The sequence below is a fragment of the Sinocyclocheilus rhinocerous genome, unplaced genomic scaffold (assembly GCF_001515625.1).
Source record: "Sinocyclocheilus rhinocerous isolate Xijiao unplaced genomic scaffold, SAMN03320098_v1.1 scaffold166, whole genome shotgun sequence".
Taxonomy (NCBI): Eukaryota; Metazoa; Chordata; class Actinopteri; order Cypriniformes; family Cyprinidae; genus Sinocyclocheilus; species Sinocyclocheilus rhinocerous.
The window spans coordinates 367,826-393,225 of NW_015633186.1; the positions used below are offsets into that span (position 1 = coordinate 367,826).

The 25,400-nt window shown below is 37.0% G+C and overlaps 3 protein-coding genes across 3 annotated transcripts in view; 2 read left to right on the forward strand and 1 right to left on the reverse strand.

Annotated features, from left to right (window-relative positions):
- Window positions 1-7,005, forward strand: part of scarf1 (scavenger receptor class F, member 1) — a 9,213-nt gene extending 2,208 nt beyond the window's left edge. The window contains exons 4-11 of the mRNA XM_016556980.1: window positions 577-1,108; window positions 1,882-2,100; window positions 4,178-4,306; window positions 4,393-4,496; window positions 4,576-4,684; window positions 4,772-4,896; window positions 4,976-5,104; window positions 5,900-7,005. Of these exons, the coding sequence (XP_016412466.1) occupies window positions 577-1,108; window positions 1,882-2,100; window positions 4,178-4,306; window positions 4,393-4,496; window positions 4,576-4,684; window positions 4,772-4,896; window positions 4,976-5,104; window positions 5,900-6,975 (2,423 nt within the window). The 3' untranslated portion in view covers window positions 6,976-7,005. The remainder of the gene's footprint in view (window positions 1-576; window positions 1,109-1,881; window positions 2,101-4,177; window positions 4,307-4,392; window positions 4,497-4,575; window positions 4,685-4,771; window positions 4,897-4,975; window positions 5,105-5,899) is intronic.
- A 1,787-nt stretch (window positions 7,006-8,792) lies between these two features.
- LOC107743640 (vitronectin) lies at window positions 8,793-13,458 on the reverse strand. Its single transcript, XM_074560195.1, is given in 10 exon segments — window positions 8,793-9,169; window positions 9,757-10,221; window positions 10,301-10,447; window positions 10,535-10,606; window positions 10,609-10,690; window positions 10,891-11,027; window positions 11,707-12,099; window positions 12,197-12,316; window positions 12,398-12,496; window positions 13,370-13,458. Coding segments are annotated over 9 exon segments (1,590 nt in total). The 5' UTR covers window positions 12,450-12,496; window positions 13,370-13,458; the 3' UTR covers window positions 8,793-9,047.
- Window positions 13,459-13,941: 483 nt separating this feature from the next.
- sarm1 (sterile alpha and TIR motif containing 1) lies at window positions 13,942-24,925 on the forward strand. Its single transcript, XM_016556982.1, has 8 exons — window positions 13,942-15,035; window positions 17,037-17,655; window positions 20,290-20,502; window positions 20,624-20,715; window positions 21,802-22,128; window positions 22,616-22,805; window positions 23,227-23,348; window positions 23,541-24,925. Exons 1-8 carry the CDS (start codon window positions 14,578-14,580, stop codon window positions 23,659-23,661), a joined length of 2,142 nt encoding a protein of 713 aa, XP_016412468.1. The 5' UTR covers window positions 13,942-14,577; the 3' UTR covers window positions 23,662-24,925.
- The last annotated feature ends 475 nt before the right edge of the window (window positions 24,926-25,400 follow it).

Below are 25,400 nucleotides of genomic sequence, written 5' to 3' on the forward strand. Positions count from 1 at the left end.
TTTATTAATGAGTGGTGCCTTGTGTTACTTACTAGGGCAATTAGAATCAATCAAATATAATTCTTTCCTTTTGTACATGCATTAAGTATTAAAATTCATTGAATGAATTAAAAATGAACCTAAATTATAAAACTAACCTGAGACCACTTAAAATCATTAAAGATTAGACATTCAGTCACAAGTTAAATGATGGTTGCCTCATTTATTAAAATCACATGACTTAGCAAGAGAAAACCAGCAAACTGATTCAGAAATAATCAGTGCTTCAAAGCACCCATCACTAACACACAGTAGTGACGTTCATGTGTGTTTGAACATATTGGTTGAATAAATGATTCAATGACCCGTAAAGACACTATTTTGTTGCAAACTACTGCTGTATTCAGCACTCAGCCAATCAAATTTGAGGACCAGAACTAAATATCTTTGGCAAAACAGCACTGGATAAATGTTTCTTTCTGATATATATATATATGTCGCAAATAATTTGTTATTTGCTATATTCATATTGTTGACTACTATACATGTAGTATGCATATCTAGTTATTATGGATCTGAGTTTTTTATTCTCCACAGCTTGTCCTCCTGAATTTTGGGGGCCGGATTGTCGAGAGCTCTGTCCCTGTCACCCTCATGGGCTCTGTGACCCAGTCACTGGTGAGTGCTCGTGCCTGCCCAACCGCTGGGGCAAACTGTGCCAAAACAGCTGCAAATGTGGACGTCATGGGAAATGTGACCCTGTCTATGGCAACTGCACCTGTGAGGAGGGCTGGTGGACGTCCACTTGCTCCAAAGCCTGTCAGTGCCACCTTGCCACATCCACTTGTGACCAAGCCACGGGACGCTGCCTGTGTGACGAAGGCTACTGGGGCCAAAAGTGCAGCCTGCGATGCAACTGCTATGTGTCCCCTTGCCAGCAGCGCACAGGGGCCTGTCAGTGCCAGCATGGCTGGTGGGGTCCGTCCTGTGATCGCCGTTGCATTTGTAATCTCAGCAATGCCGACTGTGACGTGCAAACTGGCACCTGTCTGTGCTACCCGGGTTACAAAGAGCCTTTTTGCAATGAGCCTTGTGACAGTAGAACGTATGGCAGAGGCTGTAGGAAAAGGTTAATAAAAATTCAAAATTAAAGGATTAGTTTGTTGATTATGATTTTATTCAGAAAGAGTGCATTAAATTGATCCAGGATTGATGCATTTGATTGAGAAAAGACATTATTGTTACAAAATATTTCTATTTCAAATAAATGCGGTTCTTTTGAGCTTTCTATTAATCAATGAATCCATCCTGAAAAATATTATACACCACAAGTGTTTTCAACATTGATAATAATAAGAAATGTTTCTTGAGTGGCAAATTAGCATATTAGCATGTTTTCTGAAGGATCATGTGACACTGAAGACTGGAGTTATGGCTTCTGAAAATTTAGCTGGCCATAACAGAAAATATATATATTTATTATTTATTTATACTTCATTTTAATATTAAAATAAAAAAAACATTGAAATAGAATACATTAAACAACATTAAAGTAGAAAACAGTTCAATTGTAATGATAGTTTACAACATTACTGTTTTTACTGCATTTTTGTTCAAATAAATACAGCCTTGGTAAGCTTTTCAAAAAATCTTTAAATAAATCCTATCATTTTCATCGTTCTGACACCAAATTTTTAAACACATTTGTTCTAGTATAGAAGGTTTAACACTGATATGAAAGTATTAGAGATTATGAAAGCATGCAATTATGTTAATTTGCGCATTTTAACTTTATTTAAAGTAATTTTCTTTAAAATTGCTTGTTTAATTATTCAGCACAAGTAAACATGACTTTTTTAGTTCATCCATGATTTCTGTTCTTATATCTGTGTGTGCATGTAGTTGTGGACACTGTGAAGGAGGCAGGTCTTGCTCTAAACAGGACGGCCTGTGTGATGCCTGTGCACCAGGGTGGAATGGCACTCGCTGTGACCAGCCGTGTCCTGCAGGTTATTATGGCCATCGCTGCCAAGAGGTTTGTCTGCGTTGCAGAAACATGGACCCATGTGACACAGAAACTGGAGCGTGCTTACACTGTGATCCTGGTTGGACTGGACCGAGGTACAGATCTATTGGGATTCAGTTCTGAAAGAAAACACCCTATTGTTTTATATACCGTGGCGAACTGCAGTGTTCTAAAAAGGGCAGTTAAAATATCTGCACTTAATCACATTAGATGACGGACCTTTTTACAGAATTAAATGAGCAGCAACAAACATACAATGTGAAAAATGTTGTCCGATTCACAAATCACATTACTCATATAAGCTAGTTCATTTTAGTGAAACAGCAACATACAGCATGACTAGTGTACTGTAGTATGACTCGCAAACAAATGAAATCTTTAAATAAATCCTATCATTTTCATCGTTCTGACACCAAATTTTTAAACACATTTGTTCTAGTATAGAAGGTTTAACACTGATATGAAAGTATTAGAGATTATGAAAGCATGCAATTGTTAATTTGAGCATTTTAACTTTATTTAAAGTAATTTTCTTTAAAATTGCTTGTTTAATTATTCAGCACAAGTAAACATGACTTTTTTAGTTCATCCATGATTTCTGTTCTTATATCTGTGTGTGCATGTAGTTGTGGACACTGTGAAGGAGGCAGGTCTTGCTCTAAACAGGACGGCCTGTGTGATGCCTGTGCACCAGGGTGGAATGGCACTCGCTGTGAACAGCCGTGTCCTGCAGGTTATTATGGCCATCGCTGCCAAGAGGTTTGTCTGCGTTGCAGAAACATGGACCCATGTGACACAGAAACTGGAGCGTGCTTACACTGTGATCCTGGTTGGACTGGACCGAGGTACAGATCTATTGGGATTCAGTTCTGAAAGGAAACACCTTATTGTCTTATATACCATGACAAACTGCAGAGGTCTAAAAAGGGCAGTTAAGAATGGCTGCACTTAAAGGTGGGGTAAGTGATTTCTGGTAGCCAATGTTGATATTTCAAATCACCAAAACAAACACACCCCTACCCCAAAAGAGTCTCGCCCCTATTTTGATAGCTCCGCCTCACACATACGTACGCAACCCAGGCAACGATTATGACACACGAGCATATTCAAGCAAAAGCTAGCATATGTTATTTCTGTGAAATAAAGCAAAACCAATGTTACTCACCTATCGAGAGGAAACAAAGCAACCTCGGCGTCCGATCACAGGCCTTCCCACTCCTTGAGTTCTCTCCAGCACTGGAAAGCTGATCCGATATTTACACGGGTCCTACTTCTTGCCTTATCGTAAGCCTTCTTTTGTTCCGCAGACGGAATGTTTTTGTTTTTATCTCTATCTTTCTGTCGTCGCTCGGCTCAGCTTATATCCGTCCTGTGCACTGAGCGCTCTCTCCTCTGCATCATGAGTAGACACGCCCCTTACTGCTGATTGGCTACAAGTTTGTTTTGGTACTTGGCCCGACTCAGTTTTCTAAAGCGTTTTTGAAAAAATACATACCCCACCTTTAATCATATTAGATGATAGACCTTTGACCTACAATGTGAAAAGTGTTGTCTGATTCACAAATCAAATTACTCATATAAGCTAGTTCTTTTTAATGAAACAACAACATACAATATGACTCACAAATAAATGACTCTGAGCCGGTTCTTTTTAGTGAATCAAAAAAATACATATGACCAATGTAGTCTGATTCATGAACGAATGACTCTTTTGAACTGGTTCTTTTTAGTGAATCAATAAAATACAGTGCAACCAGTGTCCCATTCACAAATAAATGACTCTTATGAGCCAGTCTGAAACACTGCATGGCATAATTTACAGCATTAGAGATAGTATATCTTTCATATTTAAGAAAAATTGACATCACAACTGAAAATTTCCCAAATTAATAGGAACTGAATCATGACACTCTGAATCAAATTGAGCTCTTGTGAATCAGAACTGAACTAAATTGGAAAATATGCAAACACCTAATTTAAAGTCTAAGAAACATTACTATCTAAAGCAATGAAATTCATTTTAAGTGTGACTTATGTGTCCTAAACACGTTTTGGGGCAAGTGTACATATATTTTTTTTCTTGTGTGTATAATTGAATCTTCTACCTGCTAAGCTCCCTTAGATTTCGACATCTTTTAGTTGACTTTATTTCGGGCTTCTCCTTCTCTACAGATGTGACAAACCCTGCACAGATGGTACATACGGAGACGGCTGTCGTTTCCTGTGTAAAACCTGCCATCACGGCCACTGTGACCATGTGACAGGAAGTTGCATTTGTCTTCCTGGCTTCCAGGGTGAGAGGTGAGGGTACAGTGGTATTTATAGGTTGTTTTTACCTTGGTGTAAGAGTCAAAGAAGTCTCCCTCACTGTTCAATCTCTGTTGTAGCTGTAACAGCACATGTCCTCCTAACCTATATGGCATCAACTGCTCCGTGGCATGTGACTGTGGGAATCATGCCTGCCATCTAGCCACAGGAGCTTGTCCAAACAGTATGTCCAGACACAACATTTGGTTTTCACAGCTGGTATCCGCATCCCTCTCATCCGTTTTTTTGGATTTGTCTGCTAGGTAGCAGGGCAGGTCTCTTAGCAGGGCTTTTGATTCCCTTGTGCATTTTAATTCTTGCCTTGTTGTTCTGCTGCTGCTGTTGTGGGCGGCCCATCGAAGGGAAGGAAGGGTATGAATTTGTTATTTGAAAGCTGATATAAAATGTATTATTAGTTATCAAACAATAAGAAAATCTTCTGCTAAATCTGACCTCTAGAGTGGCGGTTGGAGATGGCAGTCCTGCGGTTCGCATGAAGCATCATGTTTATACTGTACTGGCCAACATGGGTTCGGCAATGCCGTGCATTACTCTTTGGTCATCTGGTTTACCTAGGGTTACAGGTAATGTCCCTGTTTTCATTTGCAGATTGTGTTTTGGTGAATGTAAGTAGACTTTTAATGTTCTACGCTGTGTTTTTAGTCTCTCATCATGATCCTGAGCTCACATTTAACCACAGCTTCATTGAGCAGCCATCGTCCAGCTGGGTAACTGATTCATTTGAAACTGATGATGAAGGAGAGGCCGTCTACTGTGAACCACCCAGGGAAGGTACAACAGTTATATTTCTAGTTTCACACTCTTTCTGTGTTGTTTAAACTGGTTAGGGCAGCAGCTAGAGTTTTGCTTTGGCTGTTCTTTTTAGTTGATAATGTAAGCTATGATATTTAATGTTATATTTTATTATGTGTTACATTTACTATATTCATAAATATAATATTAAAGAACACTAAGACTTTAAAGTTAAATGTAATTTGCACCAGACTACTGTTTGAAGGTTTTGGGTCAGTAAGATATTTTTGAAACAAGTCTTTTATACTCACCAAGGCTGTATTTATTTGAACAAAAAAATATAATAAAAACAATAATATAGTGAAATATTACTACAATGTAAAATGTTTTCTTTTTGAATATATTTCAAATTTCGAATTTTCAGACGTCATTACTCCAGAAATCATTATAATATGCTGATTTGGTGCTCAAGCAATGTTTCTTCTTCTTATCAACAGTTGTGGTGATTAATATTTTTGTTGAAACCATGAGGATGTATTTTTTATGATTCTTTGATAAATAGGAAGTTCAAAAGAACAGCACTTGTTTGAAATAGAAATATTTTGTATTATCATAAATGTTTTTACTGTCACTTTTGATCAGTTTAATGCATGCTTTAAATACAAATTTCTTTACTGACCCCAAATTCATAAAGTCATCGATTAATTATTTTAGAATCCATCTCTGTAAGAAAATATTTGCTGGAAAAAATATTATTTGGGAAAAAAAAATATATTTGCGCCATAGTCAACAGCAATATACTGATTCTTATTAAACGTGCTTCTCCTCACACAGATGTTCTTACTTTGGCCGGTGGAGAGCTTCAGGAGCTGAGCTCTAAGTGTAACTTCTTCCCTGACCCATCAACCTTCAGCAGTGACGACATGTCACAGGATTTTGGTATCCCTCGTACCTCCAGCATTGCCAAATCCAAACGTCCTTCAGTCTCTTTCGCAGAGGGCACAAAGTTCAGTCCTAAAGAGTGCCGTAACTTGACTCAAGACCTGCCAGGAACAAGTCGGAAACCCAAGGCCTGGGGCGTGCTGATGATCTCTGCCCTGCAAGGAGGACAGGGAAACCACAGTGAAACAGAAACAGAAAAAGAAGAGAAAAACCATGAGGAGACCATCTCCTCTGAGGAGCAAGCAGCTGCATCTGAAACAACACAAACTGACTCGGAAAGATATAGTTCTGGCCCACTAAGAACTCACCTCACTGTGCCCAGTGGGAGACGATGTACACTTTCCAATACCAGGAAGAATGCCCAACCGTCTGATAGCGGCCAGGATACAGATTCAGAGAAGTTAACAACTGTATATGTAACTGTGGGTAAGACCCAAAAGATGGCCAAGCAAGAACCCCCCTCAGAAGGGCCTGTTCAGGCGATGCTGCGCAGACTGGGCAGCCTACAGAGACAAAGAGAGGAGGCCGCCCAGCCCAAAGGAAGGGGGCAGGCGATCGCCAAGCCACCACGGAGGAAACTGGGAGCACGGGCCAGTGCGTGGGAGCAAGCTACAGGGTCAAACCAGTCAGAGGTGGTCATGAGGAAACCTAGTCGCAGGAAGCACAACTCCCTCAGCTCTCCCTGCACAGTGGGGGCAACAGACTTTCCTCAGGAGAACTGCACCCCCAAGAGGCCGTTGTCCTCCATTTTAAAAAGTGTTCCAGAGAGTGATACACTCCATAGTTTGGAGGTGGAACAAGACACTGGAGTAGTTTGTGATACAGACACTCTGACAGAGCACACTTACGAGACTGTGGCACCGTCTGATGGGGTCTCCACATCTTCAGAGATTATTATTAATGAGACCGTTGTGGACCAAGCAGAAAATGAGCCAAATTATGAGAATGTTTATGTAAAGCATTCATAATATTCCTGAATCTTAAAGTTTATGATTTAAAGGGCAATAAAGTGTTTTTAGTACTGTATGTAGGTTTTGCATAAACTGCATAAACATATCTTCATAGAAAACTGTTTTGTTCGTTTGTATATTCCCTATAATAATTTCTATTATAACGTTACTTGGCTTTTTTTAAATACAATTTTTAAAGTATTTTATCAATATGTTGCCCTCATAAGCCCTTAAGTAACTGATGTATGTCTACCTATAATGACATTTAAAAGTTTAAGGTCAGTAAGATTTTATTCTTCTATTTTTAAATGAATACTATTATTTAGCAAAGATGCTCGAATTTAAGCAAAAGTAACAGTAAAGACTTTTGCATTGTTTTTTAAAATAAATGCTGTTCTTTTGAACTCTTGATCAAGAATCCTGAAAAAATATATCAAGGTTTCCACAGAAATATTAAGCAACACAACTGTCTTCAACAATTTCTCAATTTCTTGAGCAGCAATTCAGCATATTAGAATTGTTTGTATATTCCCTATAATAAGTTCTATTATAACGTTACTTGGCTTTTTTTAAATACAATTTTTAAAGTATTTTATCAATATGTTGCCCTCATAAGCCCTTAAGTAACTGATGTATGTCTACCTATAATGACATTTAAAAGTTTAAGGTCAGTAAGATTTTATTCTTCTATTTTTAAATGAATACTATTATTTAGCAAAGATGCTCGAATTTAAGCAAAAGTAACAGTAAAGACTTTTGCATTGTTTTTTAAAATAAATGCTGTTCTTTTGAACTCTTGATCAAGAATCCTGAAAAAATATATCAAGGTTTCCACAGAAATATTAAGCAACACAACTGTCTTCAACAATTTCTCAATTTCTTGAGCAGCAATTCAGCATATTAGAATGATTTCTGAAGGGTCATGTGAAACTGAAGACTGGAGTAATGATGCTGAAAATTCAGCTTTACCATTACAGGCATAAATCACATTTTAAAATATATTCAAATAGAAAAAGCTATTATAAATTGTAATATTTCACTTTAATTTTTACTTTATTTTGATCAAATAAATGCAGCCTTAGTGAGACTAAGAGACATCTTTTAAAAGCATTCTTACCAACCTCAAACCTTTGAACAGTAGTGTAGATCAATCCTGAGCCAAGATATGAACCCTGCAGCAATTTTGCATGAAATATCTTCCATAACAGTTTGGAAAAAAATAGAATTGTCTTGAAGGAACCAGACAGATACTTCCTGGTTCTCCTCAAAACGCCTTTTCTCTTAGGGCTGTAAAAGTTTCTGTGTAATTGCATGTCTTGGTTTTTGACATCTTTTTCTCTATGCACGATAAATAAGGATTAGTCCTTACATGCATCACTACAGCGAAGTTGTTCTTGGCAGCATGACACTGATTACTTAGTGTGATGTAAATGAATTCAATTGCCTGATATTGGCAGTAAGCTCAGTGTTTTCTTTGGAAAGAGCAAGAAACCACAATAAATGGAAGAATTGTGCCAAAACACTGCTTGGAAATGTAAATGACAAGAAAAAAAAATGACAAGAAACACCCTTTCACTGTGTTGAAAAGGCTAAAACAGAAAGAGATTTCTGTTAATATAGTTAAGAGGACTTTCAAAGGTATAACCTAATAAAATGATGTATACATTGCCATAATGACCTATACATCAAAAAACATTGCTGCAAGGATTGCAAAACTGTTCCTCACTAAAAGTTGTTGCAAAGTTCATAGCAACTTTAGGCTTTTGTAAGCATCAGTAAAAAATGTTATTCCTCTCATGCAATTACTTTAATTCTCAATGAAAATCAGAGTATCATTTTATGATAATAGTGTTTATTTGAGATGTTCGAGACTGAAAATTGCATGGTGTCCATTGAGAATAATTAATCAACACAACAATTAGGGAGTAGATTCATCTCTAGGGGAGGACGACCTGTAGAACATTATGAATATCATTCTATTTGTGGAGAGATTCTTAAAGGGCCTACTGATCACCTTTCTCATTGACCGTACAAATGCAGCTTATTTTTCTTGTATGATAAATACTATTAAATGTCTTTTACAGTTGGACTCATCTCTTTTCTGCTCCCGTCTTGTCTTTGCAGCCAAGCCAGTATTTTCCAATAGGTCTTGGATATGGAGGGTTTGCATAGTCAACCCGCTTCGTTCAGAGATTCACTCTGTAGTACATATCTGTAAAGAAAAAGTTTGAATCTGAATATCTAAATATAATATAATAATCATGTTGATTTAAGTTCCTCCTTTGAAATATATAATTTCTGTCATGACAACTCTCTGCGAGTTTAGCATGGTAATAAACATTCAGTGTAAATGTGTTTGGTCTTGGCGGAATAGATCTGCTATGGTGCTGCAGCAGAGCAATTACCAAGACTGGCTACTGCCACCACATCCACAACATGCTGCTGTGAGCATATAAAAAATACTGCTGCTGCACATATAACACATATGAAATAACATGAAATCACCCTGTAACATATCTATACAGGTGGAGCTGGGGAAGGTGAAGGGTTTCTGAAGCATGCTGCAAGCACTAACTGAGTATTTGAATGTTGAGCAGCAAGCTCATTGGCTGCTGATACGAAATAAAACCAATCAGCTGCGCCATGTGAATGATGTAATAGTATCAGATTGAGTTAAAACCTATCGGCCTGCGCCATCTAGAGTTTCATGACAGAACTTTGGATATAATATTAAATTATCAAGCTGATTTCAGTTCCTCCTTTGAATAATATAATAGAATAATCATGTCATACAACTACCTCCTTTGAAGAAGTAGACACTCTGTAAAGGCTGACTCCTGCGCAGTATGTCATAGGCGATGTCTTCAGAAGGTCTGTATCTGTAGTCATAATCATAGTAATTTTGTCTATGATAATAGTCTCTGTGTCTGTCCTGGTCTCGCCACCTGTCCTGCCCAAACCTCGGAGCAAACTCCTGTCCAATGCTGATGCCCCTCTCTGCCATAGTCTCCCAATATGGTGACCTATTCTGCCTGCGCCTGTAGCCCCGCTGCTGGTCCCACTCCTGCCAATAACGCTGGTTCCACTGCTGCCCATACCGTTGGCCCCAGTGCTGGTCCCAATCCTGCCGATTTCTGTCCTGACGCCTTCTGCTGGGCCATCTCGGAGTGATGTAGAGTCTGCCGGCTAGCACAGCATCCACAGGAGATTTGATTCCAATCCAGTCTTTGTTGATGAAGTGATGGCCACCATGATGACTGTGAGCTGGAAGAAAGTAATTAAAAGCGGAGTTATGGAAGCCGTCTAAGGTTCAATTTATTTTGATAACTTCCTCTAACTCCACCAAAGAGCTGGTTGAAGTGCTCAACCCATCGGTCATAGTAAATATTAGTGTATCTGCGGAAGAGTGCTGAGGGAGATCTCAATGACATCTGAATGCACTCCTCATGGGATGGCTGGTGCTTGAACTCGTACTGGTAATACTGGTCTCCTAGAAAGAAGGAACGTATGCTTTGTTTAGTAAAGTTACATGAACATGTCAGTAAATCTAGATGTATTCTTTAGATTAAGCACAAACCTTTAAAAAAATAAACCTTCTCTTTGCCATGATGGCTGTGAGCAGGAATGGCAAAGGCAGCATCCAGATGGCTGGTATCTTCTCAAATCCCACAGATATTTCTCGTGGGAAATCTTCATCTAGTACTCCATCTTCAAACCTCCAGTATTTTTTACCCTGGGAATAATAAAACATTGTCATTTACAATCATTCAGTGAAACAGATTAAATAATTCGGATTAATTAAATTTAATAAATTCAAATAAATCGTGACTATTATATTGTAAATAACACAGGGAATCATTTCACACTGTATAACGTGCTAGAAATTCTAAACAGTTTATGTTATAATAGATATAAATGTGAGGTCATCCATACTTTAAAGATGTATGTCTTTCCTTGGCAGTTTGAAGTGAAGGCAGCATCTATTGGACCTTTTATTCCCCAGATGTCTTCGATGAGCTTTGGGTACCCGGGTAATACTAATTTCTCATCGAGCTCAAAAAAATATTGTCCTCGTAGACAAACATATCACATTTTAAATTAGAAACAATGTGTAAAAAAGAATAAATAAATACTGAAAGAACTATAAGAAGAAGAACACATAATTATCTGTCATAACAGTATAATTTCAGTAATACAGCAGTACATTTTAAAAATATATATTTTTGTTTAATCTTTTATTTTCCTTTTACCTACTTTCCAGGGTTATTATAGTTAACTAAAACTAAAGCTATAAAAAAAAAAACATTGTTACTTATAATAAAATAAACCTTAACTGAAATAAAATAAAAAATTATTTTCTTAACAGCAATATTTTTTATTTTCATCTAGTTTAACTGATGTACTAAATTAGTAAAACTGAAATACAAAGCAATAAAACTATATAGACATGTAAAAAAAAAACTAATAGAAATGACAAACAATAAAATGACTACAACTTTAACTAAGAAAATGAAAAATATAAAAATAATACCTAAATCAAAATATTAATAAAAACTAATGGTATCTCAATGATAATAAAATAACGCTGCTCCCTAACCATTTTGTTTTATATTTTCAAACATTTTACTTATACTAAATACATTGTATGTACATTTTTATATTACTGTCAAAAAAATGAGCCTAAAAGAAATAGAAAATAATTTTGTATAATATTCACATTTTTGTTCTTCTTTGCTGTAAGCCACTTACCTCTGAATGCGTATACAGAGCCGTTTTTGAGCTGCATGAAGGAATCAAAGGGTCTGCCACTGCAGACTCCAGCGTCAGGGTCTTTGGCTTTTGTTGGTGTGGGTTCAGCAGTTGAGGCTGTGTGTGGAGTTGTGGTCGGGTTCTTAATGGTGGAGGCTAGTCTGAATTGTGTAGTTGGAGTGGCAGCAGTGGCAATCTCTGGTGTTGGGTTATCACTTAACGTCGAATCCATGATTTGTGAAGCTGGTGTTAATAGGATGAATATTTCAGCAAAGGTCGCTGGAGACGGGGTCAAAATTTTGTGCTGTGATCTGGATCTGTTTGGCGCCTCTGTGCTGTTTGCTTCCTCATCATAATCATCCTCAGGGTAAGAAGGAAAGGTGTCTCCACGAGCTGCAACAAGAACAGTTTCTCATCCACTTGTTTTGTTCACTGCATTTAGTTTTGATTTGTTTAAATGGAGTGTAAGAAACCAAACTTGTAAACTTACACCTAATACGACATAAGGATTCATGGTCTTTGCAACAGCTCTTGTAGTATGTGCACATAGAGTCACACTGGCAGCTCTTGGTGGCATCAAACCCATTTTCACAGCGTTCAATACATGACTCTAATAGGAAAAAAAGAGCACGGTTCCAAGATGACACAGAGAGTATATATAAAAATATTACAAGAAAGTAAGTGTTCTTACCTTCAGCTGCATATGTGAAGGAAATCAGTCCTAGCAGCAGAAAAAGCCTCATCCTGGCGTCTCACAGTGAATGCGACTGAAGAACTGAGACCATCAGGACTACAGGAATCAATAGACTCAGAGGTCACTCATCCACTTTTGTTTACTTGAACTTATTTGCAATATGTTTTCATCTTTGTTTAACTGTAATCATTAAAACCAGACATGAATTGTTTTGCAATCTGATAATATACATTTGAAAAGTTTGCTTTATGAGCACTACTTTTTATTACTACTTTACATTGTTTTAAGTTTATTAATAAGAAACATTAGTCATTCAGTTCAAAGCAAAATTACGTTTCATATTTTTTTCTGGGTTAGACTACACCAGTGGTGTCAAACTCAGTTCCTGGAGGGCCGCAGCCCTGCATAGTTTAGTTCCAACCCTGCTCCAACACACATACCATGTAGTTTTCAAATAAGCCTTAATGACTTGATTAGCTGGATCAGGTGTGTTTAATTAGGGTTGCATCTAAACTGTGCAGGGCTGTGGCCCTCCAGGAGTTTTGACACCCCTGGACTACACTATTTTTTGAGTGGTCAATACAAAGGTATATAAAGAAATAATGCTTGTTTACAACTTTCAAAATGTCAGATATAGTCTGTTTAACAAAGTCCACCATGATGTCCATTACTAAACTAATGTGGGAGTGTATTGCTTAAACTTTGGGGGGAAAAAATAACCCTTTTGACCTCTGTGAAAAGTGAATAATTAGATCCATAAACACCATTCTGTTACCTGTCAGCGTCCACACACAGACATCACCTTACACAAGTGCTTACAAACATTCGTTGTACATAAATAAGTCAAGCTGGGAGATTTCAAAATGTAGATTTGTAAATCCTAGTTTAGCGTTCTTATTTGCATAGCCTATTTCTTGCTTATTTGTTCCTTTCGAACACGTAAAATAACACTGATTGTAGCCTACCTGCCTGTGTCGCCATGCAAATCGGCGAATAATAATAAAAACGCCGTCTTCTTCTCTCATGTGACTACACTGCGTTTGAATCACTGAGCTATATATAATGGTTTGAATGGCGCGTCCTGCCGCGGCTGTGCAAACCTCATAAATATTTAATGAGGTCATTAATGAGCCACTTTATGATTGGTTGTCTGTAGCTAAACAACTCGACCTAACATTTTAGCACAGTAGCCTACACTGTGCTCTCTGGAGTAAGGTGATAACCCCCCCTTTCAAAATTTCGTGTGAAACGTTGCTAAAATTAGTAAATTGAGCAACATTTACCCGTGGTTTTAAAAAGACGTGCAGTACAAACCCATTCAGTTAAATAGCATCTCGTTTTAACACTGCAAGAAGCTTCCAGACTTTTTCTGGCAATTTAATAAAAATTTTAAAGGGATTTTGTCCTCATTTTTAACTTTGGCTAAAACTAACTTTAAAATATATTTTTTAAAATTAAAATATATTGCGGCTGTGGTGTTTAGGCAGAAATACAATAAACATTGTAACAAAAAAAGCTTACTTTGCATTCAGTCTTTGTCCACCAGAGGGCATTGAACTAAAGTGGCACTATATGGTGCTGCGGTTGATTCTCCGCTTCTGGCTTGTGAGATACACTACTGGGCGGGTCTATAAACGGACGCTGAGGATGCTTGAGGATTCATTATCAACGATCTTGACTTTATTTCAAATATAACGGCATCACAGTGTTTTATTTTAATGAATAAGCATCGCTTCAGTTGACTTTCACAGGAATCTATCCGAGGGTGGCAAAAGGACAGTGGAAATAGTCGTCTTTGTCTGACAAAACTTAATCGATTGCCAGTATACAGCGATACCAACCGGCTACTGTCTAATTTTCTTAAAACATCAAGCCATTCTGACAGCGTTATCTTGTTATTTGTTGGTTTTTGATGGGTCCTTTCTAACAGTTGATTCTTAAAGCGTATCTTAACCAGTGCTCTGACGTCATTTGTGTTTATTATTTTTCTCTGACATCAGCAGGATAATGTGGTTTGGTGTAAACGGCCGCTGCTAATGAACTAAACTGTTTCCCACGCATTAGACATTAATGATTTGCTTGGTAATGACGGCGACGCCATAATTTATTTGTCACGCCTGAAAGACAAAGAAACATCAGAACTGTTATTATAACAGAGAAACAGCTGGTGACCGTAGATGTTTTTGTCTCTTGTCGTTTATCTCAGCAAGTTTTGCCGTTATTTCTCCATGTTTAGCACCGACAGACTCACGGTTCCTGAATATGTCAGTAATCGGCTACACAACCGGAGGACGAGCTCGGGCCCCAGGGCTGTGTCTCCGGGGATCAGCACCGACGTCCAGGCCGTGTTGGACGGCTCTCTCCCCGCGCTGCGCTCCGCCATCAAAACACTCAAGTCTTCAAAAGACACTGGAGATGTGGAGGAGACCCGCCGGGCCATTGCTGAGACTTTCCAGCTCGTCGAGGAGGCCTGGGTCCTGCCCACAGTGGGCCGACAGGTAGCGGAGGAGATCTGCAACAGGATCCGGCTGGATGGGGGTCTGGAGCTGCTCTTGCTGCTGCTGCAGACACCGGCTGTAGAAATCACATACGAGTCTGCCAAGCTCCTTGAGCAGGTTTTGGTCTCAGAAAACAGGTAAGGAACATTCTTGATAAACTGTGTTGTTCGTAGGCCCTAAAAGTATTTGGACAAGCAAGTCACAGTTAAAAACGAATGAATGTCATTGTATTAGTCATAATGTCAAACAAAGTGGCACAAGCATTTTACATACAGTTTATTTGGTTTAAAATGATAAGAAATTAGATATACTGTTCAAAAAAAGTTTTTTTTCTTAAGAATATGTTTTTTTTTTGTAAAAGAATATAAAAATTAAAGGTGCAATAATCCATTTAAGCATGGAATTGTATGCAGAAAATAATCATACTCCCTGAAAAATATACTTAAAATAACTGTCCTGGGATATCATATGTGACCCTGGACCACAAAACCAGTCATAAGTAGCACGGGTATATTTGTAGCAATAGCCAAAAATACATTGTGTGGTTCAAAATTTGAATATACACACTTATTATAGGTGTAACGTAGTGATTCAGCACAAGCCAAAAACACGGTTTGGAAAATGGATTCATGGTGTAATCGCTTAATATATAAATTTTGTACATTTTGAACACAAAAAAGTTACGGACTGCAGCTTTAAGTAAAGATCATGTTCCATGAAGATATTTTGTAAATTCTCTACCGTAAATATATAAAAACTTCATGTTTGATTAGTAATATGCATGGCTAAGAACTTTATTTGGACAGCTTTAAAGGCGATTTTCTCAGTATTTAGATTTTTTGCACCCTCAGATTCCAGATTTTCAAATAGTTGTATCTCAACCAAATATTGTCCTAACAAAACATACATCAATGGAAAGCTTATTTATTCAGCTTTCAGATGATGTATAAATCTCAATTTAAAAAAACTGACCCTTATGACTAGTTTTGTGGTCCAGGGTCACTTTGAACTAATCAGAAGGCCTTTGAAGCACTTTCTGCTGCATGTCAATCATTTGCGCATTTACAGTGGACAGTCTATATGAGAAGCCGGAATTTGAGAGTGACTGATGAACACAAATTAAGGACGAAGCTACGACTTTTTCTTCTCTGTAAATATGTTCCGTTCTAATAAACGTTAATTTTAGGAAAAGTCTGAATTAATTAAAAAAAATCTGAATTAAACATAGCCCTGAAATTCTATTTTAACTTTTTACAGATTTTATTGTTGCTTATAGCAGTAAATTTACTTTGCATCCTAACTCAAAATCAGTGCTTAACTGTCAATTAATATTGTTATAGTCAGGGCTGAATTTTTAGTCCCAGTCCTGTCCTGCATTTGTCCTAAAAGGAATAGAGAGAAAGACAGATAGATAGACAGGTAGACAGATAGATAGATAAATACCAAAAACAGCACAAAAAATAAGTTCAAAGTGACTGAAAAGCTACATCAAACTTGTTTTGCTTTCATCTGACAGGGTAATATATTCACCGTAGTTATGCCACAGCTGTAGGGGCAGTGGTGTAGTGGAGGGTATACGCAGGTATACGGCGTATACCCACTTCTTTATCAGTAATCTTTATTCTAGACAAAATGTTAATTGCTGCAGTCTATTTTTTAAAAATATGAATTATTGCAAAATCTGCACCTCTTCTGTGGCTATTTTTAATTTCATAATGATTCTTACTCCGTGAAGTCAAGCAGCAGAAGTTAAGTGACAATATGCAAATACTACTGGCCCATTTTGGGGTGAACTAAATATACAAGACTAGTTTTACACGTCACTGTTTATAACACATGGTGTTCATCCTTTGCTGGCTCTCTTTAAAAAAATTGGGGCATAAATTAAGAGTATACCCACTTCTCCAGGCACCACTACACCACTGTGTAGGGGGGTGTATACATCTGCCCTAAAGCCATTAATAAATCCACTAAAAATCATATTGGGAGTAAATGTCTTGTGTGATTTATTTGCAGGTACCATTTGGTTTGATATTATGTAATAATTTATTTAATATTAGTATATAGCATATTTGTTGGATAAAAGGCTTATATGCATACGAATTCTTTTAAATGCTTGTTTTTGTATTTTTCTGCAGGGACTATGTGGCACATATGGGGCTTGGGGTCATCCTGAACCTGACTCGTGAGCAGGAGGATGCCCAGCTGGCAAGGAGCGTGTCGGGCATCCTTGAGCACATGTTTAAACACACAGAGGAGACATCTGCGCAGCTCATCACTAACGGAGCACTGGACACCCTCCTGTACTGGTGCCGTGGAACAGACCCAACTGTACTGCGGCACTGCGCCGTGGCCCTGGCAAACTGCGCCATGTACGGTGGGCACCACTGCCAGCGGCTGATGATCGAAAAACAGGCGGCTGAATGGCTGTTCCCGCTGGCGTTCTCCAAAGAGGACGAGCTGATCCGCTTCCATGCATGTCTGGCCGTGGCTGTGCTGGCGGCTAATAGAGAGATAGAGAAAGAAGTGGTAAAGTCTGGTACTCTGGAGCTGGTGGAGCCCTTCATCGCCTCGTTGGACCCTGAAGAGTTTGCACGCAACTTGTTGGACAGCGCAGACAGCATGCAGGGCCGTACGGCTGCAGACCTGCAGCACTTACTGCCCCTGCTGGATGGCACACGTCTGGAGGGGAAATGCATCGCTGTGTTCTATCTGTGCGTGGAGACTAGTATCAAGTCCCGTCAACGTAATACCAAGGTCAGGTAGACACTATATTTAGTTTACTATGCTTTCACTGTGTTACTGACGAGTGAGAGTGTCTTAGGCTGATGATACACAGGGCAACTTTTTGAGCAATTTAGCTGGGCAACTTTTTTGAGCATTGTTGCTTGGGCACTTTCCCACTGAGAATGGGTAATAAATTCTGGATGCTTTAGAATATAATTTTATATATATTATATATATAATTTTATATATATTATATATGTATATATATATAATTTTTTTGTTTAATTACTGCAGATTTACAGATTTAAGTACTAAGACACTAAGTATAAATAATATAATTAAACATATTTATATAATATTTTATATAAAATAAATTATATATATTATATATTTATATAATTTAATTATTTTATTCAAAGACAGAAGCATAAATAACAGCATTGCGTCTTCAAAAAATACTGCTGATTTGTATTCGATCAAGTTACCAAAAATATCAATAAAAACATCACATTTTTTGTGAATATATATATTTACATCCCTGGAAACGTACTTATATGATTCCGATCGGAAAGTATTAAAGAAAATGAAAGAAAATGTGACGAATCCAATAATCTTAAACATGGTAAGGGTGTGGCATGAAACGCATAGATATTTGAATATTTTATATACAAATTAATTATCTAGTTATTGCCCTATATGGGGAAATAAAAAAATTATTCCTGGAAGAACAGATGTAGGCTTTAAATTATGGGCAGAAAAAGGAATTAAAAATATAAAGGATTTATATATGGAAGATAGATTGATGTCCTTTCAAGAGGTGATTACCAAATTTGATATGTCTAGAAATCAGTTTTTTAGGTATTTACAAGTAAGGAGTTTTATTTTGTCATTTCATAAATGTTTTATTAATATACACCCTTTATCCATTTTGTAAAAGGAAATTACCAAAAATTGTAATAGTAAAGGTTTGATTTCACTTTTATATAACATGTTTGTAGAAGGATCTCAGGAGTCTGCAAACTCTCGTTTAGAGGCATGGAGGAAGGACCTCAATGAGGAGATTTCAATAGATGATTGGAGAGAGGCCTGCAGAGATGCTCAGATGCAAACTATTAATACAAGATTGAAACTGCTACAATATAAGAGGAGATTTCAATAGATGATTGGAGAGAGGCCTGTAGAGATGCTCAGATGCAAACTATTAATACAAGACTGAAACTGCTACAATATAATTGGCTAATGCGAGTCTATGTAACTCCAGTATTATTAAATAAATTTAAAGGGGTCATATGATGCGATTTCAATTTTTCCTTTCTCTTTGGAGTGTTACAAGCTCTTGGTGCATAAAGAAGATCTGTATATCACAGACATATGTCCTAAATGTAATTTATGTAAAGGTACTTTCTTTCATTGTGTATGGGAGTGTGAAGAGATCTTGAAATTTTGGAAGGGAGTGCAAAATTTGATAAGTAAAATAATTAATCTTACTATTCCCCTTGAACCAAAAGTTTTTATATTAAATTTATATCCTAATAACTTTAAATTGAGAAGAAGAGAACATATTTTTGTTTATATGTGTACTCTACAAGCTAAACGTCTCATAGCTCTTCACTGGAAAAAGGTAGAGGCACCAAGTATAGGGAGATGGTTAAAGGAGTTGGCAACAAACATGTCATTGGAGAAAATAACATACATTATTAAGAGCAGATATAAGGCTTTTGAGGATGCTTGGAAACCCTTTATGATTTTCTTGGAAGGAGAAATTAATGGAGATGTATTTGATGGGATATTTGAAGACATAAAAAAAGAAATGTTGAAGTTGTCTTGTAGTAGGAGGCCTTAAAGGGGTCATATGATGCTGCTAAAAAGAACATTATTTTTTTTATTTTGTATATGTTTGTGTGTAAATACAGTATATATATGTATAAACTAGAACTGTGTAATTGGTATGTGCATATGTATACTGTGTATATATATATATATACATATTTTTATTTATTTATTTATTTTTTTGGTTGATTATTTGTTTGTGAATGTATTTAAGTGTTTGTTATAAGTTTGTGTTAACATAGCATGTTAGTGTTGTTGAATTTTGATATGTAAATATAAAAGCAATAAACATAGTTAAAAAAAAATATATATATATATTTACTGTACTTATCAATATAATAAAAACAGGCAAATATCATCAGAAGAAATAAGTATTCAAAATGTTTAATTTAGCTTACAATCTGCAAAGGAGTGGAAATCAGGAGTATGCATGAAATAATGTCTTCAGAATCATTCATAAATGTGAAAATCATCTGAGAATTGATCAAATAGTTGTAACCTGGCTCAGATGAAGATAGGAATCATGTCTTTGTGACGTTTTTTTATGTTGATTTCTGATTCTTTTTGATACTGATTTTTTTCTGATTTGTGATTATGGGATAATATAAGATCTTCACCTTACAAATGGTTATCGGAAGCAAAAATAGTATGAAATGCACATCATATCTTGTGAGAAAGTGTGCTAGAGCAAAACAGGTACTATTTTTTAAATCAGCACTCCAAAATGAGTAAAAAAACAAATATTTCATTCAGTCAGTATGATGCAGGGCACTGTAATACATAACACATTCCTACATTAAATTGTACATTTTTCCCCTGGATCTTTCTACTCAGATATTTCAGGAGATTGGAGCTGTTCAGAGTCTAAAGAGGATCGTCATGTACTCCAATAACGCCACCGTCTGCTCTCTGGCTAAGCGGGCCTTAACAATGATGAGCGAGGACGTCCCGAGGCGTATCCTTTCATCTGTACCCAACTGGAAGAGCGGAGAGGTACAGACCTGGCTGCAGCAGATTGGCTTCAGTGCATTCAGTGAACGGTTTCAGGTTTGTACACAGCTCCCATTTCCTGTTTAGCTGACCTTAGATAAAGGTAGCGGATATGATGATATCTTGAAGATGTTTGCTGCGGTTTTGATCAGGGCTTTCTGTACCATATATCTTTCAGGAACTGCAGGTGGATGGAGATCTACTGCTCAATATCAAAGAACAGGATCTGATCCAGGATCTGAGCATGACTTCTGGGCTCACTCGCAAGAGGCTAGTGCTATTTTATTATGCAATATTATTATTAAATATAGAATTCTTACAGAAACTTATGTATTCAGTCTTACTTTCAGCTCTACAGTGGGGTCCAAATGTCTGAGATCACATTGGAAAACTGAGATTTAGGAAAACCTGTTATGTTTTTTAGATTTTGATAAATAAAAAAAATTATAAAAAAATGTTAAAGGGGTCATAATGATGCTGCTAAAAAGAACATTATTTTGTGTATTTGGTGTAATGAAATGTGTTTATGCGGTTTAAAGTTAAACTGAGATTTAGGAAAACCTGTTATGTTTTTAGATTTTGATAAATAAAAAAAATTAATAAAAAAATGTTGACATTTACAATAAATGTTATGATGTAAATTTAAAATAAGCAAAATAGAAGCATTTTTATTGTATTATCATAATAACCAATAGCAGTTCTCTGATAACATCTATACAGGTTTCTTCGAGATCTGCGTGTACTGAAAACCTATGCCAACTACTCCACATGTGACCCCAATAACCTGGCAGACTGGCTAGCTGATATAGACCCACGATTACGGCAGTACACCTACGGCTTGGTTCAGTCAGGAGTCGATCGGAACAATATCATCCACATTACAGAACAACAGTTGCTGTCTGACTGCCATGTAGAGAATGGAATCCATCGTGCAAAGATCCTTTCTTCTGCCCGTCGCCCTGCTAAACCCTGCTTAACCGATTCCCAACCCACGGGCCCTGATGTGTTCATCAGCTACCGTCGCACTACGGGTTCACAGCTTGCCAGGTCAGAACTCAAATGAAATGGCTCTTAAGTGTCTTTACAGTAATGGCATTTATTTAGTTACCCAGGTTCTATTTGAATGAGAGTTAATGTATGCAAAATATATCTGTACATATTATTAGATATTTATTTGTGCACCACCAAGAGCTTGTAACACTCTAAAGAGAAAGGAAAAAATGAAATCGCATCATATGACCCCTTTAAGACATTTACAATAAATGTTATGATGTAAATTTAAAATAAGCAAAATAGAAGCATTTTTATTGTATTATCATAATTACCAATAGCAGTTCTCTGATAACTTCTATACAGATTTCTTCGAGATCTGCGTGTACTGAAAACCTATGCCAACTACTCCACATGTGACCCCAATAACCTGGCAGACTGGCTAGCTGATATAGACCCACGATTCCGTCAGTACACCTACGGCTTGGTTCAGTCAGGAGTCGATCGGAACAATATCATCCACATTACAGAACAACAGTTGCTGTCTGACTGCCATGTAGAGAATGGAATCCATCGTGCAAAGATCCTTTCTTCTGCCCGTCGCCCTGCTAAACCCTGCTTAACCGATTCCCAACCCACGGGCCCTGATGTGTTCATCAGCTACCGTCGCACTACGGGTTCACAGCTTGCCAGGTCAGAACTCAAATGAAATGGCTCTTAAGTGTCTTTACAGTAATGGCATTTATTTAGTTACCCAGGTTCTATTTGAATGAGAGTTAATGTATGCAAAATATATCTGTACATATTATTAGATATTTATTTGTGCACATGCACATTTATCCTATTTTTAGTTTTTACATTTAGATTACATCTGCCATCATGTAACTCTCACTTAAAGTTAATTAATAATTTTAATAACACTGTTCAATGTAATCTTTAATGTTCTCTTGCAGATCTCTAATGGAATATACTTGTTTCCTACTGTTGTGTGACGAATGGATGTACTATTTTTCATTATGATGTAGTGATTTCTAATTTCTCTTGTAAAATGATTTGAAGTCATTGTTTTCGGTATTTTATTTTTCATTTATTTACACAAAGTAGTATAGAATTTTAATATTGGCCAGTTATTGGTTGAAATAATAAACCCTACGTCTCCTGTTCTTCTCTTTCTCTGCAGCCTACTGAAGGTGCATCTACAATTGCGTGGTTTCAGCGTCTTGATCGACGTGGAGAAACTGGAAGCTGGCAGGTTCGAGGAGAAACTGATCACGAGTGTACAGCGAGCACGCAACTTCATTTTGGTGCTGTCAGCCAACGCACTGGACAAATGCATGGGCGACGTGGCTATGAAAGACTGGGTTCATAAGGTTAGAGGCAGAAATCCTTCTTTGATCAAACTGTACTCTTATAAATAAAGTAGTGCTGGGCATCCAAAATAAAAGTTTTTGTGTACATAATATATGTGTGTGTACTGTGTATATTTATTAGGTATATATAAATACACACATGCATGTATATATTTAAGAAAAATATGTTATGTTTAACGATTAATCGTTGCCCAGCACTAAAATAAAGCCATATTTACTCAAGGTTCAGGTCGAATGCTGAAACTGGACTGAAAATACACTCCTGAAAGCTTCAGTCATTATCCCAATTAGAATCTCTATTTGAGAATCCTTAAATCTGCCAAAACGTCCTTCAGCCAACACCTTGAAATATGTAATTAGGTGTATTTATATTGTTTGTCAGCTGTGTGAGGTTAAACATTTTGATTTATGTTATTCACAGGAGATTGTCACCGCCCTGAATGGGAAGAAGAACATTGTTCCTGTCACTGATAACTTTGTGTGGCCTGATCCGGCCTCTCTGCCAGAGGACATGAGCAGCATTCTCAAATTTAATGGCATTAAGTGAGTCAACACTCTGCCTGACTAAACACGTTGGCGCAATCATTCTATGATATACAATATGCTTTCCTCTGCTCAGTAACTTGTAGTTGTTAAAATTGTACACCAGATCAATAAAAGCTTTTAATGTAGGCACGAATCTGAAATAATCTAATTGTAAAAAGAATTAACGTAAATCTCTTCTCAATTTCACAGGTGGTCCCATGAGTATCAAGAAGCCACTATCGAAAAGATTCTGCGCTTCCTCAAGGGATGCCCAAGCAAAGAGCAACCAGATGGAGCAAAAACAGACAAAAAAGAGCCACAAAAGAAATAAAACATACATCTGACCAATAAAAAGCCCTTTGTTATGCCTAATAAGTAGGTGTTTCCAATAATGACCTCTGCGTAATCAGAACACACCTGCTTACCCCTCAGAGGCCAGTGTTTCCTTTGGTTGTATGCATGTATGCTGGTGTAACCTACCCAAAGATGCAACGGAATTTACAAGGTGCGGTCACATTAGCAAAGTTTTGGCAATATTTTACAGGGGAATAACAGTCCATCTTGTCAAGTGTGTAGCAATATATGAAGCATCACTAACATAAAAGTCACTTTCAAACCAAGTAGCTGTCTGTTGGTCAATGTGGTGAGTTTGTGTGACTTAACCTGAACCCGTTGTGAAATCTGCATGGGGACATTTTTCACCATCACATGATGGATTCCTATATACTGATTTGAGTTTTTTCGCAAAATTTGCAAAAGTAAATGTGACTGCACTTTAAAGATTATTCTGAGTTATTTACAGCTTTATGTCTGTCGACAGCATTTGTGGCTCTAAATAACACTGAATACTCCTTAAATTGTGCATTAGTAATCAAACTGTACTAACTGTGCTCCCAGAATAGTGTTACATTTCTGTAACTCAGGAAGCTGAAACGATTTCTGCATTACGAGTCATATTTATGACATCAGCATAAATCTAAGCATAGTCAATCCATAGTCAGATAGTACTAGATAATCTTGCATTATAGAAAGCCTTATGAAATGTTAAACATCAGTTTTTATATTTCCTTTATTCTAGTTCAGTTAGTTAATCCACAAATAGTCCATAATTTTTTCTAACTACAGGTTTGTGCAGGTTATGTTAAGTAAGTTCTGATATTATGTACAGTGCATCATTCAAAAGGCAAATAACACATTTTCGCCTCTAAGAATATTTCACAACAGTTCATAAAGCTCAAGATTAATCATTATAGTTATTAATCACTTCATGCAGTATTAGGAACAAACCCTGATACAACAGTTTCAGGACTCAAAAGAGGCTTTCTTAGGATTTGCGAGAATATTATGCAGCAATTTTAAGTCAGTGATACATTTTCAGTCACTGTGAAAATGCATTCGGTCAAAGAAAATGTGGATGAACATTTACTAACAGCTCTTAACACCTCAAGCTCTATGCTGCTATTGAGCTCCCTGTTGTTGCCTTATATTTATCCGAGTGTCTTTCAGGTGTAATGCAGCGTGTAAAATCTGTACAATTAAATAATTAAATGTTCAGTTTTTTCAGAAATAAACAGCAATAAAGCTTGTTTGGAAAACATCCCTTTATTCTGCTAGTCCACATTTGTGTTTTTGCTGCAGTGTATGCACATTTTCTTGTATAACACTGCTGAGATAACTGGCTTTGACAAATATAGACATACACAAAACACAAAGATGTTTTTCACATTTTCACTTCCTGTTAGCATATTGCCAAACCACACAGCCATAATTTAACAGTCTCACATCCACATAATTATCACCTGCTTCACAGATTTGACATATCTAGAACACAACTGACAAGCTTGTTATCAAAAGGAGGAACATTACTGTGATGGGTTAAAGCTGTGATCGTGGGTCCTGAATTTGTAGTGTGGCTGTTATTCATAGATTAATACTCGCAGTTGTTTTAAATGTTTAATTTTCATAAAACAGAATTACAAAAACAGGTTCCTAAACTCGGCCGACCCAAACTCACGCCATTGGTTGAGCTAATGTTGCTGTGTCTGAAACGTTTTGATAGCACCACAGAGT